Here is a 17273-nt window from a genome sequence, read left to right as displayed (position 1 = left end):
TCACAGCCAGTGTGAATCAAAGCTCTAATCATTAGTAGAAGTCACTTAGACACCAAAACATGGGAGAACAGGGTCCAGGTTGAAAAATGCAGGAGTTACCCTTTAGGATAATGTTGAAAAAGGTGCAGTGGTTTGAATTAACAAAGAACATATGGAGCCATCTTCTCTCCTTGCAACAAAGACTTGATGTGTGCAGCAGCAAATGCCTGAGAAGATTTCTTCTCGTGAGATTTCGTGTTAGATAATTGTGGTGTGTGTGTGTGTGTCTGTGCTGCAGACACATGAACAGCTCAACTTAGAATGAGCACATTCTGCATTATTCCATAACTGCAAGGGAAATAATAAATCAGAACATGTAGTTTGACTTTGATTCTGTTTATTAAGTGAGAAAAACAAAACAAAAACATTGCACTGACAGTGTGTGCGGGTGGCTTCATGATGCAGCTGCTATGGTGATGACCTCAGGCCTTCCACTGATCTGTTCTACACAGGAAACATGAACGGAGCCGTCCCTGCAATCATACAGAAAGAATGACATACAAGCAGAACACACGCCATGACCCACGACCCATGACCCAACTCATGCACTGATCCTGGAAGGGCAGATACCTTTTCATGGTCACCACAGTGTCGATGTCGTGGTTCTCCTCTTTAGGCTGCAGGTTCTTCAACACAATCTATAAATCATACACACAAGCAGGTACATAATAAAGTTATAAGTAGGGATTTATTAATCATTTTCATGCTCTGATGAAGGTCTAGTAGACCGAAAGCTCAACAATAAAGTGAAATACTGCAAGAAATCCATGCCCATAGGCGCACAGATGGACGCAAAAGCATTTGCCACTTATACAACGTGGGCACTGGTGCTACTGAGCACTCCAACACAACCAGGATGTGTATGTAGTTTGACATTTGATCCGGGGTTAGTGCTTTTATATTACCTTAGCTAGTTTTTCAGGCTGCTCCGTGACACATCTCTGGTAAATCTCCAGACACAAGGAGGACAGGTCCCCCCCTCCACTCAGGATGTGATGTCTGCGGGCAGGGAGGGGCGTGCCTGATGGAAGTAGAACAGTGAATACCTCGGCTCCGTTTTCATCCACCTCCTGCAAACACCCACACACCACCAAGACACACAGAAACATTTCAGTTGATGTACTACATTTTTTTAGATAGAGTAAAATCCACTGATATACATTAAAAATTACATCATTATAACTATGATTATTTTCTACTTCTGAAAATTAAAATCTACATATCATGTTTTTAATTGACCATGATACCTTCACTAGTATGTCAGTGGCAGAAACATCCACTGTGACAGACTCCTCCTCAGGGGCAAGGTCATCTTTGCCCACCAGTAAGCCTGCTTCCAGGGCCGCTCCCACGGCGATGACTTCATCAGGAGGCGCTGAGCTGAGGAGCTCCACCTCAGGAAACATATCACGGATCATCTGTTGGAGGCGAGGGATCCTGGCTGAGCCGCCGCAGAGAACCACCTGAAGTAACAACGTTTATTACTGCTTATATTTCACATCAATTCAGTCTTGTCCACATCATTAAAACTACGACTGCAGGGGGATCATTACACACCATACCTTGTTTATGTCACTGGTTGAGAGTCCTGCCTCCTCTAGCAGGGTTCTGATTGGCTGGATGCTCTTGTTGAAGAGCGAGGAGCAGAGCAGCTCAAATCGAGCTCTGAGGAAACACCACACTGAGGTTATCATGTTGGTAACAACTATTTATCCACCCAGACTTTGTCTACATTTCATTGGCATAAAAAACATGTCAATATACTGATATTATACAATATTCATTCATTCATTTTCCCGTAAGAAGTAAAGAGCGTGAACGTATCATATTGTAAATTATTGGAGCCTCCATTGCTAATTGGCTGATCGCAGTCAATGTGTCAATGTCAGCGCAACAGGAAGAAATTAACAGTATTTATATTTACTGATTCACTGATTTTCTTTCCCCGCCCATTGTAGCGAGTGAGGAGAATCTGCCGCTCACAGACAGATTGGGGGCTGATCAATCACTGAATACACACTTAATAAAACGGGATATTTGTGTGATTCAAACAGCTGTCTGTGCAGATTACTATTTACTATACAGCGACAGAAATAGACTTGGACTGTAAACAAAAGCAAGGGGTCTCTGGTTACCATAGAGACGACTGAAACCTTTCGCCGGACCATAAATTGAAGATATCTCACAACTGTTAAGTTTCTGTTGAGCGACACACTTCAAAAGTGTTGCGCATCCAAGCATAAATCAGCCTTTACCTTTTGGTTAATGTCAGGTTTTGTGATTTGTCCTTTACTGTTTAGGTGCATCTAGAATATTGATTCCAGACATGAACTAACGTGATAAAGCTGGAATCGCTAGCTGTTCTAGTAACACATGTTTTCTGTCATCTGCATGGTGAAGTTTGTTAATGTGTTAAGACAAGCTTAGTGTCATCTCAAAAGCTTACCTGGATATGTTGCATTCAAAGTCAGTGCCGTCGTGCAGGGAGTCAACGAAGCAATTGGCTGACCCCAGTGAGGACAGAGAGTGTTTGGCCATGTCTGCTCCGTTCATTAGCTTCATCATGGCCCGAGCGTTACTGCTCACATCGTGCTTAAAGGTGCTGCACAGCAAACACATGCAAATAACATGAGGATGGCTGGCAGGAGTCAGATATAGAGAAGCTATGTTGTACAGGAGCAGATGTGTGTTTGTGAATCAGGATACAAGATAGAGTAACAAAAGGTAGAAAACATGAAGCGAACGAGTGACAGCAGATTTTCAAGGAGCTGCAGAAAACACAGCAGTTACCGTTTGAATTCGGCAGCTAGGTGCTGGGCCAAGGCCTGGGTGAAGCTCTCTCCTCCAATGCTGTGGTCAGTGTGGGTGTTGAGAACCCGGAACATTCCTCCATTGACCTGCAGCGCTGTCACACTCAGGGACGTCCCGCCCAGCTTATACACTAAGACGTGGCTGTCGACACAGTACAGACCAATATGTCAAGTCAAGTCAAGTCAAGTCAGGATTTATTTCTAGAGCACATTTAAAACGACGGCAGTTGACCAAAGTGCTGCACATTGAGGGGTACAGAGTTAAAACAACATCAATAACAAAAATAGAATAGATGTAGAAAACAACGACAAGAAGACAGAGCAAACAGTGCAAACATTAAAATAGCAATAAAAAAAAAGAACACGAGATCATCGTGCTCAGGCTGAATGATACGCCAGGTGGAAGAGAAAGATTTTTAGGGAGGATTTAAAAGTCTCAAGGGACTGAGAAGATCGAATGTGAAGGGGGAGGCTGTTCCAGAGCCTGGGGGCAGCCGCTGTATAAAGGCTCTGTCACCTTGGGACTTTAGTCTGGTTTTTGGCACCACCAACAGTAGTTGGTCCAAATTCCTTAAGGTTCTGGTTGGGAAGTGGCGCAAAAGGAGCTCAGAGAGGTACAGAGGGGCCAGACCGTTGAGGGCTTTAAAAACAATTAAAAGGAGTTTAAAATCAATACGAAAACGGACCGGGAGCCAGTGGAGGGAGGCTAAGACTGGCAAGATGTGGTCGTGCTTTTTCTTGCCCGTGAGGAGGCGAGCAGCAGCGTTCTGGATGAGCTGTAGATGGTTGAGGGAGGACTGATCCAGGCCAACATAAAGGGAGTTACAATAATCTAATATGAGGACATATTATCTGTAATCAATACATTTTGATGTCACAATGAGTCCTTTAAAGGTCCAGTGTGTAGGATTCGGGGGCATTTATTGGCAGACATGGATTATAACATTCATAACTATGATTTCATCAGTTTATAATCACCTCATACCAAGAATGTTGTGTTTTCTAACTCAGAATGAGCCATTTAGATCTACATATGGACTGGGTTCTTTTCCACAAAGAAAGTCTGCATGTTGTTTCTACAGTAGCCTGGAATAAACCGAACACTGGCTCTAGACAGGGCCACTTGCATTGCCCACAGTATTTCTCCAAGACACTTTGGAGAAGTTTGAGTTCTGTAACCTCACTGCCAGACGTCACTTAATGGTCCTACACACAGGACCTTTAAGCAATAAACTCTAACAACCTGTGCCAGGAACATGGCAGCGTACCTCTTTCCAGAAGAACAGTCCTGTCCGATGTTATAGGCCAACAGAGCAGCAGCAGGTTCATGGATCAGCCTCAGTACATGGAAGCCTGCAGCTTCAGCTGCCTCCCTGCACAAAGCAAACACAGCGGTAGACTTCATTTTAAGGTGTCACTTGGTGCGTCTACATGAACTCTAACAATTCCCTAATAATCTAACTCAGAATAAAAATGCCTCATGTAAACTCAATCAGAGGAGACTGGCCTCATCTAGCTACAGACTACTGCCTCTCCTTCTATACCTGAATGAATTGAATTTTCTCAGTAAGGCAGGTAATAAAGGTTCTTCTTCTTCCGTTGTACTTCCAACAGATGAGACACTTCAGCAAGTAGTCAAAAAAGTTCTATCCCAGTTTGCACATCTTATTGAATCACTTAATTTTTTTAGTATTAATGTAAACAGTTGAGTTGGAATCACTCTAAGAATGATTTCAATAAAGAGGACTGAAGAGGAGGGGATTCTGTCATGAACTCCTGGTGAGAGCGAATGGCCTCTGGAAGCTTTTTAAGCCACTGTGGCCGTAATGTCCCACAGCCTGTGTGTGTTGTCATCCAATATAAATTATATAAAACAATCTTTTTAAACACAAACATGGTGTTTTACTCAGGAAAACTGAGCTTTGCATCCACCTTATTCCTAAACCCTATGAAACCTTGCGTGAATTACAAGCGCAACTTCTGGGGCTAAACCAGAACCAGTGTTTTTCTATTGTAACCGTTTGGAACGGTATGCTAATGGTATGCTAATCCTCTTTTTTTTTAAAGGGATTAGGAAATAAAACACGTGGAACACACCACCTGTTACACCTCAGACGGTAAACATGATCATACCTCTGTCTTCTCTGACAGCCATCTCAAAGCATTTGTTGTTTTACTTTTAAACCAAGCGTGTTAGCAATTAGCTCACCTTGCTCCGTTAGCATATTGTTAAATTTAACAGAGCCTGAGCTAGCTTAAACTAGCATAAACATCTACTCCTAAAAGACGATTTATGATTTCTTGACAACTCATAAACAGACGGTAACACGGTCTTCCTTAATGACAGTTTACACACTTTTATTACTGCAGACTTATTAAATCGGAGTTCTGCCAAATGAAATATGACGCTGAATTCAGTAGCAGACCTCAGTAAAATCAGTAATATAAAGTAGTAGTAAAACAAATAACTTAAAGCATTAATTTTATATAATATGAAAGAATGAAGGTAAATCAGTAACACACTCAGAATAGATGACTAAGCACGGTGCCTAGTGTACTCGAATTCAATTCTGCCATCTAGTGGACACTTATGAAAATAAAATGTATAACGTTACTGAATAATATTTCACCAGTTTCCCCTCCGAAACTGGTGAAATAGTTGCACCCAATATTAGACGTCTTAAGGCGTTAGAAATGTGCTTGTTAACAGGGCGTTTTCTGTTGTCTTAATGCAGTATATTTTTACCTGTTAAGACAAACAAAGCTGACTTATTAATACAAATGTCTAAACAGATGTTTAGGGCCCTTTCGCACTCCATAGTAATGTGGCCTACCTCAGAGCGCGCTTCTGAGCATGTGCAAACTCAAAGGGGACGGTGATGACTGCTTCAGTGACATCCGATCCCAGGGCTGACTGAGCCGTTTCTGTGAAAATGGGAAGGATTCATCAACTGACTGTTTATTTATGAAGCATGCATCTGTATGCGTGTGTCTGTGGAAGTTGCAATCAACCTTTCATTTTGTGGAAGATGAGTTTTGCTACATCCTCTGGAGCAACATACTCAGGGTGTTCTCCTGCTGTGATCTCATAATAAGGCTTCTCTTGTCTGCTGACCACCTAAATACAGAAACCACAGTAAATCAGTGTGGGCTCAACAAACCTAAGAGACAAAACTAACAAGGTATTGTGTGTCTGACTGAAGGTAGCTGATAGAAGTACAACATGAACAGCTTGAGAAAAATACATATTAATGAAGGAAACTAAATCAATGCTGGAAAGCAGTCATTTCAGACATTTTGGGGTAGAAAAAAACTAAATGGACAGCACAGAAGTGATGTGTTCAACTCACCTGACACTTTGTCTCTGCTCTATGAGTTTGTGTCTCTGGATCATCAAAGCTACCCGTTGAGAAACAGGGGAGAGAAATCTATTAGTCACTCTGAAAAATGCATTCAGCGTTAAACCAGGTCCTTTATATCATGAATGACTGTATCCTCTGGTATTTAAGTCACAATACAGGCTGCTAATGATTCAGTAAGACTCAAATGTTCTCAGAAATGACAATGCATGATTTTCAAAAGGTGCCAAAGGTGTATGATTATCATATTTCCTATGATAATACACACTCAATACCATTTTCTGATTACTGACCTACTATTTAGATTGGAATATTAAAAAACTGAGTCAACTATTACGATACTGTGCCTCCTGTAGCTTTAGGACTTGCAAACAAGACAGTGTTATAGGTCACCTTCTCCCCAGCACTTGTTTCACTTTGACAACTGTGTTAGCAGCATTGCGGACCCGTCCTTGCTTTGCTGCTATACCTACAATCTGCAGAAGATACAAAGCAAGTTAGGAGCAAAACATTAACAGCAGGAGCTACAGACTGGGGCTTTATAGCTGCTGCACATAGTAGTAGGGGTGGGGGGAAAAATTGATACAGCATAATATCGCAATATTTTGTGTACAGATATTGTATCAATACATATCTATTTTTGCAAATACACATTTTATTACAACTTTTGGTACTAGAATAATAAAATCAATTGCTTTTATATAGATATTAAGTAATAAACTTGACATCTGAGGTTGACATAATGTCTCTAGATCATGTAGTATTGCAATTCTGAATGTTGTGCTGTTATTTCTCTGTAAGCAAACAGACAATGCAGACAAAAACAGTGTTCAACAAATCTTTGTTTAAGTTATACAATTCTGTGTCTTGTTTGTTATTGCTATTAAATTGTTTCATTTTATTACACAAAAAAACAATGACAGCAACATGATATTGGTATTTTATGTCAACCACCAGGAGCTTTCTAAATATCAGCATCAGCCATTAAAAACCCATATCTGTCAACCACTATCACATAGCTGTCAATGCTGTAATAATAACGTGGTTTAACAGAGAAATGATGTTGTGTATGTTGATGGCTAAGCAGTGGAAGCAGTTCAGACATTATTTAAAGTGTAAGTTAATAAGACGGTTGACTGTCCCTTGAGGCCGAGGTGCTGAAGCTTGCAGTGAGTGTGATGATGTCACAAACTCTGGGATTCAACATTTCATAGAACATACAACAATACAATAATCAGAAGAATACAAAAGTCATCTCTTGTAGTTTTTAGGTAATACGTGATTCCCTATAAACTACAAATGGTTTGATAGCTGATATGAAGAGAAGTGTATGGATGTACCTGCTCAGTGTCTCTGTAGCCCACCACAGCTGGGGTCACTCTGTCTCCTGCATCATTAGCCACAACATCAGCCCGCCCATCCTGCACAGAACACACACACACAAAGATTTATCTAAATCACTTTTGTTCTTGCAAATAGAGCTTGGCAATATACTTCTCACGGTGCAAACAATTAATGAATAAATTGATTAAGTGATCTTCAGAAAATGTATCTTTTGCCCCTCCAGTCCACGTGTTTTGTGGAGAAGGTTTCTCTCTGGGGTTGTATGTTGGGGTTTGGGGGGGGGGGGCCCTTGTTTCAACAGAGTAAGAGGAAGAAAATAACTTCCAATGTGCATTGGAACAGTTCCAACTGTCATCCCCATCACAACTGTTCTCTGCCTGAAAACAGCAGACTGATTCCTCCAGGTTAAGTTGCTGTCCTTAGTCAAGGAGCATCCATGAGTAGGATAAGAGGGAGCACAGGCAAACTGGTGTCGTGTCTGTGATGGCGACAGAGTTACGGTCTATCTTGGTGAAGAGGGAGCCGGAGCTAAAGACAGAGCTCCCCAATTACCAGTCGATCTGCGTCCCACCCTCACCTATGGTCATGATCTTTAGGTAACAACCAGAAGAATGAGATTCTGATTCCAGGCTGTCTGAAAAGCATTTCCTACACAGGGTGGCTGCTGAGCTCACCCATGGGGGCACCGTGAGGATCTCAGACATCTGAAAGAGCTTGTAGTAGACTATCTGCTCCTTCACATTGAAAAGATCTAGCTGAGGTGCTTCAGCATCTGGTCAGACCTCCCTGTGGAGGTGTACAGGCACATCCAACTGGGAGGAGGCCACAGAGAAAACCTGAAGAGATGATACGTGGCCTGGATGGGAACACTTTGGGACCCCTGGGGAGAGCTGAAGAATATGGCTAGGGAGAGGGAATAGCTGCAGACCTAATACCTACATGCTGTGATGTGACACAACCATCCACAATTACAGGTTTGGGGGCGGTCCGGTATTTTTACTGGGTCTGCAGTGTAATGCTTTTCCAAAACTTAATCTATGTGTCCCATCACACTCAATGAAATCACTAGAAACACACAGTGGCTTAAGTAAGTAAACGTTGACAGCAAGCATCAGAAAGAGACGCAGTTAAACACCAAACAAAACACAACAGACCCACGGTAAAGTGGTGTACAACAAAAGAGCAAAAAAGAAAGCTTTGCTATAATGTTAGTTCACTTAACGTTACATTAACAACCATATTTTAAGCAGGTCTGCTTTATGGTAAGTGTACACTGCGCAGTTGTTCTATTAAGAATTCCAACGTTAATTAGAGTGCCAGTTGTGGGGATCCAAACATAGGCCTATAAATCTCTTTAGAGACTAACCTTAGAGCTATCATAAATGAAATAAATTCATTCATCGTGTTCCCATGTCACCTACAGCATCTAAACCGGCGCTGTTTCAGTCGGCATATGAGCTTGAGATCAACCAGTGTGACCCAGAGAAGGAGGACATGGTGGGGAAGGCCAGTAGAGATAAACAGAGTGTAAACTCACCTTAAATATCGCCACACAAGCGCAGGTATACCCAAAGTGAACTCCTATGGCAGCCATGCTGGCAGAACTCAAAGGGCTGCTCCACGCGCATGCGGCCCGTGTTCCGCTCCCAGAAACAACTTCCGGTGCAATTTTTTCAGAATAAAAGCGCATAACTTTTATGAACATACGGATTGATGAAACGGACTATTTATTAGACGACTTTCTGGTTAACAACGTTCTTCTTCTTGGATAGTTTTATTTTCACAAATCCTTAACATGTTACATAATGAGTTTCTTTAATTTGAAAGCCGTTAAATACGTGGGAAAAAAAGAAAGAAAATTGAACTTTTTAGTATAACAGATGAATGATTTATAAAAAAAAGCCCTAACCCTTACTTTAATATTCTTATTATATTTCTTTCTCTGTATTTAATACCATTTCAATCTCTTGTCTGTTTTCATTTATAATTTTATTTCTGTCAGTTTTTCTGTCTGATCCTATCACTGTTGTTTGTAAATTTTTTCAACAATTGTGCAATTAAAAATATATTATTTGACAACATACAGATATAACAAATAACAGCGTAATATTTTAGAATAAGTAATACGCGATTATTATTATTATTATTATTATTAGTAGTAGTAGTAGTAGTAGTAGTAGTATCATATTTCTTTCTACATTTTTAATATCATTTCAATCTCTTGTCTGTTTTTTTTGTAAATTATCATTTTTTTCTGTTTGTTTTGTATACATCTCCTATTGATGTTGCTGGACATGTGAAATTGTTCAATTTACAAATAAACATGAATTTTTAATAGCATACCGGTATAACAAATATCAGATAATATAATATATCTGATATTATAGGATTTTGGAATATATAACACATCATTATTATTATTATTATTATTATTATTAACATATATACTCCATAACAAGTAAAACTCCATAACAAAGTGCAGGAGTATTGTCAACTGAATGAAGAAAATATAAAATATATTTACAAATATATTTTAGACCGTTTGATTCAAGCTTCAGCCAGTCGGATCCTTGACCATGCGATGACGTCACTCCCGGGGTCTCACTCTGGGTGCTGAGGGAACTGGGACACCATGCATGTAGCTAATAATAACGGCACACGCTACCATGTCGGTGTGGTCGCTCGCCTTTCTGTTGTTTATCAGAGGGTTTACTTTTTCTGCAGGAGGCGACTGTGAAGGTTAGACAGCATGGTGTGAGCACACGTTATGTACGGTCTGGCTCTGGTTTACCAATACTACACTGCACTGAGAGCAGCAACAGGTTCTTCTCAGTTGTGCATGCCTGTGGTCACACAGTGCACCCACCATAATCTGCCCTGCATGTGTGGAAGACGTTGTGCAACATGGCTTTTGATGAATAATCTTACAATGATTTTAGTTAGAATATAGCTGAGACTATATGAGTATATTTGGGAAATTAATCTGAAATGACAGGTCATCACCAACAGGAGATAGCTTCAGAGTTTGTCTAGTATGAAAGAAAAAAATGTAAATGAAGGGGTAGGTGTTTTTCTTTTAAGGAATAACACTGTTCAAATTATCCTACAACACTTGGGTCCCATGTCCTGCACACTGCTTCGAAGACAGGCCCATCTATTGTCAGCCAATAAGCACAAAGCTGTACAACACAGACTGGTTGCCTCCCACCTCCAACCCCCAGAAACAAACAAACTAACTAACTAAATAAATAATAGAAATAAAAACTAAAATTTGAAAACACATTTCCTATTTTTTTCTTTTTTTTATAAGCAAGTACACTGATACAGTATGTGATGCTCTGTTAACAGCTGATACCTCACTACTGTCAACTAAGGTAGGCAGATTTAAAGGTATATCTGAAAAGAAGCATTTGTGTTTTTGTGAGCTTGGTGTTGTTGAGGATAAATTTCATTTTGTGCTCCATTGCCCCACGTACAGTAATTATGCTGTGCATGCGTTATTATATAATGGACACAGGTTATTATCTAGAAGGACCAAGTTATTATTGCGCGGGCACAAGAAAATAACTTTTCCCCACAAAATAAAAAATAAATCATCTTATGGGACTTCAGGGGCTCTGCATAAAATTATAAAATTATTGCAAAACTCACATACCAATAAAATCAATAACAAAATGTACTAGAAAATGTCCCGAGAGCCTGTTTCACACTCTATCAAATGTATTTTTGTCCACTCTGCAGTGTGTGTGGACTTTCTCAACAGACTGTATGGCAGTCTGACCTCAGCTCACAGGGAACTCACCCCCTCTTTGGTGGAGGAGGAGCTGATCCAGGCCTGCGCTGTCGCCCAGGGGAAGGAAGCGAGGCTGGTGAGAACACACACACAAGCACAGAAACACAACCTTAGTCTTGCCTTGCTTTGGTGAAATAGTGTGTCTGTCTGGGATGTAAAATTAATCTAATGATGAAAAAGTTGATGAAAAATATGTCAATGTGCTGTCCCAGTGTTACTATCTAGGAGCCAGCAGTGATGCCGCGACCCGCGTCACAGCATCAGTGTCTCGACCTCTGGCCTCCCACGTTCCTGTTGAGAAGATCTGCCAACGCCTCAGCAGCAGAGACACACAGATCTGTCAGCTCAGATATGGTAAAAGGTGTTCAAATACACAACAAAGACTGGACATTCATGTGTGTGTGTGGACAGTATAAAGCCTATTTCTGTGTTTTATGGTTGTCTGCAGAGCCTCATCTGAAGGATCTGAGCAGTGACGGGCTCAAAAAGCTGAGAGTCTTGGAGCTGAGGAACATTTTAGCCTCATGGGGAGAAGAGTGTCGAGGGTGTTTGGAGAAACATGAGTTTGTCAGCCTCATTCAGGAGAAAGCACCGCTGCACAGTCACAGTATGGAACTATGAATAGTGACTGGTATTCTCTAAACCCACCCATCCACACAGCAAAAAGTCAAATTATTCTTGTATTCTCAAACATTAACTTACACAGACCTTATTTCATTCATGTAAAGTCCACCTCCAGACATGAACTGAAGGATCAGTGTGTAGGATTTAGAGGGAGGCCAGTTGCAGTCTGCAATCCTTACCACTAGATGCCACTAAATTCCCCTAAATCTTACTCACTGAACCTTTAAAGGCAGATTTATACTTGCTCTGTGCAGAGCCTACTCTGTGGCCTACGCACGTGGCCTACGACATTGTGAGCATTTATACTTGTGTGGTGGTGTGTCTGTGTCACTCTGCAGTTGCACCTCTAAAACACTGGTCTGTGGTGGCATTTCTGTGAAGCACTGCAAAGTTTAGGTGATTCGAAACACACCCAAAACACACATTAAACATGGCTTAATAGAGACAATTTCAAACCTAAATACACAAATCAGCTTCACTATAACTCGCAGCATTCACAGACAAAACACTTGTCTTTATTGGACACATTTTCCCCACAAATACAACATGCTAATGTTTTTAGCACAAGTCTATGGCATTTTACATTGTAAAAATTTGCCTAGCAATTAGCGGAGATTTCCACTACCCATATGAAGCCAGGATGAATCACACAGCTTCATTTCCACTGAGGGAAATGGTTTTCAGCTTACAAAAATAGACAGGAGGTCTGCGTTCCCACGATGTGCAGTTACATTTCTTGGGAGGAGCATGTCAGGCTATGGCGTAGGTTACAGCCTTGATTTGACACAGAAGTATAAATCCCACTTTAGTCAGCCATTTTTTAAATTCCTTTAAATCCCTTGCAACATTTTGCTCATCTCTAATGTAAAGATTAGAGCACATCCTGGGTAGTGGTAACTTCTGCTTCTGTGATGCCAGATGAGTCATAAAATCTATTTCTGTCCTGTGATATTTCAAACTGATTCAATGACACAAACAAAATATTCAATTCTTATTTTCATGAACTCATTTGTTGCAGCAGTCAACCACCAGAGAGGCTTCTGACTACAGAATCAAGTGTCATGAACTTTTCCAAGCATGTGAAAGTGTTGGAAGTTTATTGTTGTTGGCTTTACACAGAGACCCTTGCTCTTACAACACACAGTGTAGGTGACAATGACAAGGATGATGTAAGGCCCTGCTCAGGATGCACAGTAACAAGATAATCTAACCATTAATAAAAGGCACACTTGATAAACAGAACAACTGTACTCATTTGCATTAGTCATAAATTGTGATTAGTGACAAGCTGTATGCACTAACGTTGTTTACCAGATTGTGTAACCTTTTCCAGGACTGTCAACATTACACACAGTTTAAGGCAGGAGTGGTGTGACTAGAAGTCAAAGCTTGAAGGTCTGCTGTGGGTTTGTGGGTTAACCAGACCTCCTGTTTCAGGATATGACACAAAGTTGTAGACAACAGTAGACAATACTTAATGCTGTAATGAAGCTACATATTCTGAAATATGAATGCTTCACACACATCTTCAACCCATCACAGAAGATCTATCAGCACAGTTTCAAGATTATTGTCACATGATCAGTGTCTTCCCTTCTGTTCCTGAGGCATGATGTTAAATAATGGCTAGAACACATTATGCTGTCACAGTGAAGTTGTACTTTTGACATTTCAGACATAAACTGTGACCTCTTTATCATTTTATCCTATTAGACATGTGTGAATTTTGTCATAATTGGTGTATGCATTCTTGAGTTATGGTTTTGTGAGGTCACAGTGACCTTTAACCACCAAAATCTAATCAGTTTATTTTTGAGTCCCCGTGTTTGTGCCAAAAGACCCACAAGGCATACCTGAGATACTGTTATCATGAGAATGGGAAGTATGGACAACCCAAAAACATTCTGGCGCCAGCCACGGCTGTGAGTTCTAAAAAGTCTCTACCTATTTACTTAGAATCAAAAGAGGAACTCACTGGTAAAAACATTGTCAAAAACGTCATAGGGTTTATTTACCTTCCACAACTGTCAGCATGTGCTTTGAGATACAGTACAGGCCAAAAGTTTGGACACACCTTCTCATTCAATGCGTTTTCTTTATTTTCATGACTATTTACATTGTAGATTCTCACTGAAGGCATCAAAACTATGAATGAACACATGTGGAGTTATGTACTTAACAAAAAAAGGTGAAATAACTGAAAACATGTTTTATATTCTAGTTTCTTCAAAATAGCCACCCTTTGCTCTGATTACTGCTTTGCACACTCTTGGCATTCTCTCCATGAGCTTCAAGAGGTAGTCACCTGAAATGGTTTCCACTTCACAGGTGTGCCTTATCAGGGTTAATTAGTGGAATTTCTTGCTTTATCAATGGGGTTGGGACCATCAGTTGTGTTGTGCAGAAGTCAGGTTAATACACAGCCGACAGCCCTATTGGACAACTGTTAAAATTCATATTATGGCAAGAACCAATCAGCTAACTAAAGAAAAACGAGTGGCCATCATTACTTTAAGAAATGAAGGTCAGTCAGTCCGGAAAATTGCAAAAGCTTTAAATGTGTCCCCAAGTGGAGTCGCAAAAACCATCAAGCGCTACAACGAAACTGGCACACATGAGGACCGACCCAGGAAAGGAAGACCAAGAGTCACCTCTGCTTCTGAGGATAAGTTCATCCGAGTCACCAGCCTCAGAAATCGCAAGTTAACAGCAGCTCAGATCAGAGACCAGATGAATGCCACACAGAGTTCTAGCAGCAGACCCATCTCTAGAACAACTGTTAAGAGGAGACTGCGCCAATCAGGCCTTCATGGTCAAATAGCTGCTAGGAAACCACTGCTAAGGAGAGGCAACAAGCAGAAGAGATTTGTTTGGGCCAAGAAACACAAGGAATGGACATTAGACCAGTGGAAATCTGTGCTTTGGTCTGATGAGTCCAAATTTGAGATCTTTGGTTCCAACCGCCGTGTCTTTGTGAGACGCAGAAAAGGTGAACGGATGGATTCCACATGCCTGGTTCCCACTGTGAAGCATGGAGGAGGAGGTGTGATGGTGTGGGGGTGTTTTGCTGGTGACACTGTTGGGGATTTATTCAAAATTGAAGGCACACTGAACCAGCGTGGCTACCACAGCATCCTGCAGCGACATGCCATCCCATCCGGTTTGCGTTTAGTTGGACGATCATTTATTTTTCAACAGGACAATGACCCCAAACACACCTCCAGGCTGTGTAAGGGCTATTTGACCAAGAAGGAGAGTGATGGAGTGCTGCGGCAGATGACCTGGCCTCCACAGTTACCGGACCTGAACCCAATCGAGATGGTTTGGGGTGAGCTGGACCGCAGAGTGAAGGCAAAGGGGCCAACAAGTGCTAAACATGTCTGGGAACTCCTTCAAGACTGTTGGAAAACCATTTCAGGTGACTACCTCTTGAAGCTCATCGAGAGAATGCCAAGAGTGTGCAAAGCAGTAATCAGAGCAAAGGGTGGCTATTTTGAAGAAACTAGAATATAAAACATGTTTTCAGTTATGTCACCTTTTTTTGTTAAGTACATAACTCCACATGTGTTCATTCATAGTTTTGATGCCTTCAGTGAGAATCTACAATGTAAATAGTCATGAAAATAAAGAAAACGCATTGAATGAGAAGGTGTGTCCAAACTTTTGGCCTGTACTGTACATTATAAAAAATATACACACATGTGACCTCAGCGAGAGCAGCATTTCCACCCTTTGTTCTGTTTTTATGGCATTATAATAAAATCGAAGAAATGAAAATGAAACCAGAAATCTTCAACTGAAAGTCAAAGAGCGGCAGTAAAATGTAAAATGAAAGAATTTGCAGTGCTAAAAAGTCTCTTTATTAAAGCCACTGTTTTCAAACAAATCAATGAATGAATAAGTTGCCTAATTTGGACAACAACAAACAGCACACAAACATCAAACAAAAGACAAACAGCCTTAAAAGGTAGCCTAAATGTCCAATATTTCCTAACAGGTAGGCTAATGAAACAACAGTGAATTAAGGTATTATGTGCACCAACACCTGAGAACAAAAACACGTGACAACCAACCCCCAGAGCAGTGAGACAACCACCCCCACCTGACCTCTTGACAAACATGTTAAGCTAGCTACCACATGGCTTTAGCTTGGTAGCTAAAAGCTGACTCAAAAGAAAGCTATTACTTTGGCTTTTTAATAAGTGTTTGATTTTTAAATGTCTCCTTACCTCAATGTTTTGTGTGTGTGATCCACAAAATGGCCAGTGCAAAATGAACAGGATGTCAGGCCTAAAGTTTGATAACATCATGTCACAGCGCCGTCTAGTGTGGTTGTAATAAGCACTGTGACAACCAACCCGTGACACAACCAACCCCGTTCCCCCTACATATATTACATTTCCATATATGAAGGATATGTACATATGAGGTAAATACAAACCATATATGTGACATAAATAATTAGCAGTTATTACCAATACAATTATACACACACACACATATCCTCACCGCTACACCTGTTCAACTGCTTCTTAACGCAAATAGCTAATCAGCCGGTCAAGACGACCTGCTGAAGTTCAAACTGAGCATCAGAATAGGGAAGAAAGGAGATTTAAGTGACTTTAAATGAGGCATGGTTGTTGGTGCCAGACGGGCTGGTCTGAGTATTTCAGAAACTGCTGATCTACTGGGATTTTCATGCACAACCATCTCTAGGGTTTACAGAGGATGGTCCCAGAAAGAGAAAATATCCAGTGAGCAGCAGTTCTCTGGGTGAAAAGGCCTTGTTGATACCAGAGGTCAGAGGAGAATGGCCAGACTGGTTCAAGATGATAGAAAGGCAACAGTAACTCAAATAACCACTTGTTACAACCAAGTTATGCAGAAAACCATCTTCAGATGGGCTCCAGCAGCAGAAGACCACATCAGGTGCCACTCCTGTCAGCTAACAACAGGAAACTGAGGCTACAGTTCACATAGACTCACCAAAGTTGAACAATGGAAGATTGGAAAAACGTTGCCTGGTCTGATGAGTCTCGATTTCTGCTGCGACATTCAGATGGTAGGGTCAGAATTTGGCGTAAACAAAATGAAAGCATGGATCCATCCTGCCTTGTATCAATGGTTCAGGCTGGTGGTGGTGGTATAATGGTATGGTCAATATTTTCTTAGCACACTTTGGGCCCCTTAGTACCAACTGAGCATTATTTAAATGCCACAGCCTACCTGAGTATTGGCTGGAGCCTATCCCAGCTGACATTGGGCGAGAGGCAGGGTACACCCTGGACAGGTCGCCAGACTATC

The 17273-nt window shown here is 41.0% G+C and overlaps 2 protein-coding genes across 2 annotated transcripts; one reads left to right on the top strand and one right to left on the bottom strand.

The window, feature by feature from the left end:
- Nucleotides 1–359: 359 nt before the first annotated feature.
- hspa14 (heat shock protein 14) lies at nucleotides 360–9220 on the bottom strand. The gene is made up of 14 exons (XM_033614427.1): nucleotides 9090–9220; nucleotides 7549–7629; nucleotides 6602–6684; nucleotides 6200–6248; nucleotides 5862–5967; nucleotides 5684–5774; nucleotides 4118–4222; nucleotides 2830–2991; nucleotides 2486–2641; nucleotides 1602–1704; nucleotides 1287–1502; nucleotides 945–1109; nucleotides 610–677; nucleotides 360–512 (listed from the first exon to the last, which is right to left on the bottom strand). The coding sequence occupies exons 1-14, from the start codon at nucleotides 9144–9146 to the stop codon at nucleotides 434–436; spliced, it is 1521 nt and encodes a 506-aa protein (XP_033470318.1). The 5' UTR covers nucleotides 9147–9220; the 3' UTR covers nucleotides 360–433.
- Nucleotides 9221–10165: 945 nt separating this feature from the next.
- On the top strand, nucleotides 10166–13673 carry cdnf (cerebral dopamine neurotrophic factor). The gene is made up of 4 exons (XM_033614467.2): nucleotides 10166–10291; nucleotides 11294–11421; nucleotides 11558–11699; nucleotides 11794–13673. Exons 1-4 carry the CDS (start codon nucleotides 10219–10221, stop codon nucleotides 11964–11966), a joined length of 516 nt encoding a protein of 171 aa, XP_033470358.1. The 5' UTR covers nucleotides 10166–10218; the 3' UTR covers nucleotides 11967–13673.
- Nucleotides 13674–17273: the final 3600 nt, after the last annotated feature.

The sequence above is a fragment of the Epinephelus lanceolatus genome, chromosome 23 (genome assembly GCF_041903045.1).
Source record: "Epinephelus lanceolatus isolate andai-2023 chromosome 23, ASM4190304v1, whole genome shotgun sequence".
NCBI classification, from domain to species: Eukaryota; Metazoa; Chordata; class Actinopteri; order Perciformes; family Serranidae; genus Epinephelus; species Epinephelus lanceolatus.
The sequence above is the reverse complement of the archived record's forward strand: the minus strand, read 5'-3'. Positions and strand labels throughout refer to the sequence as shown.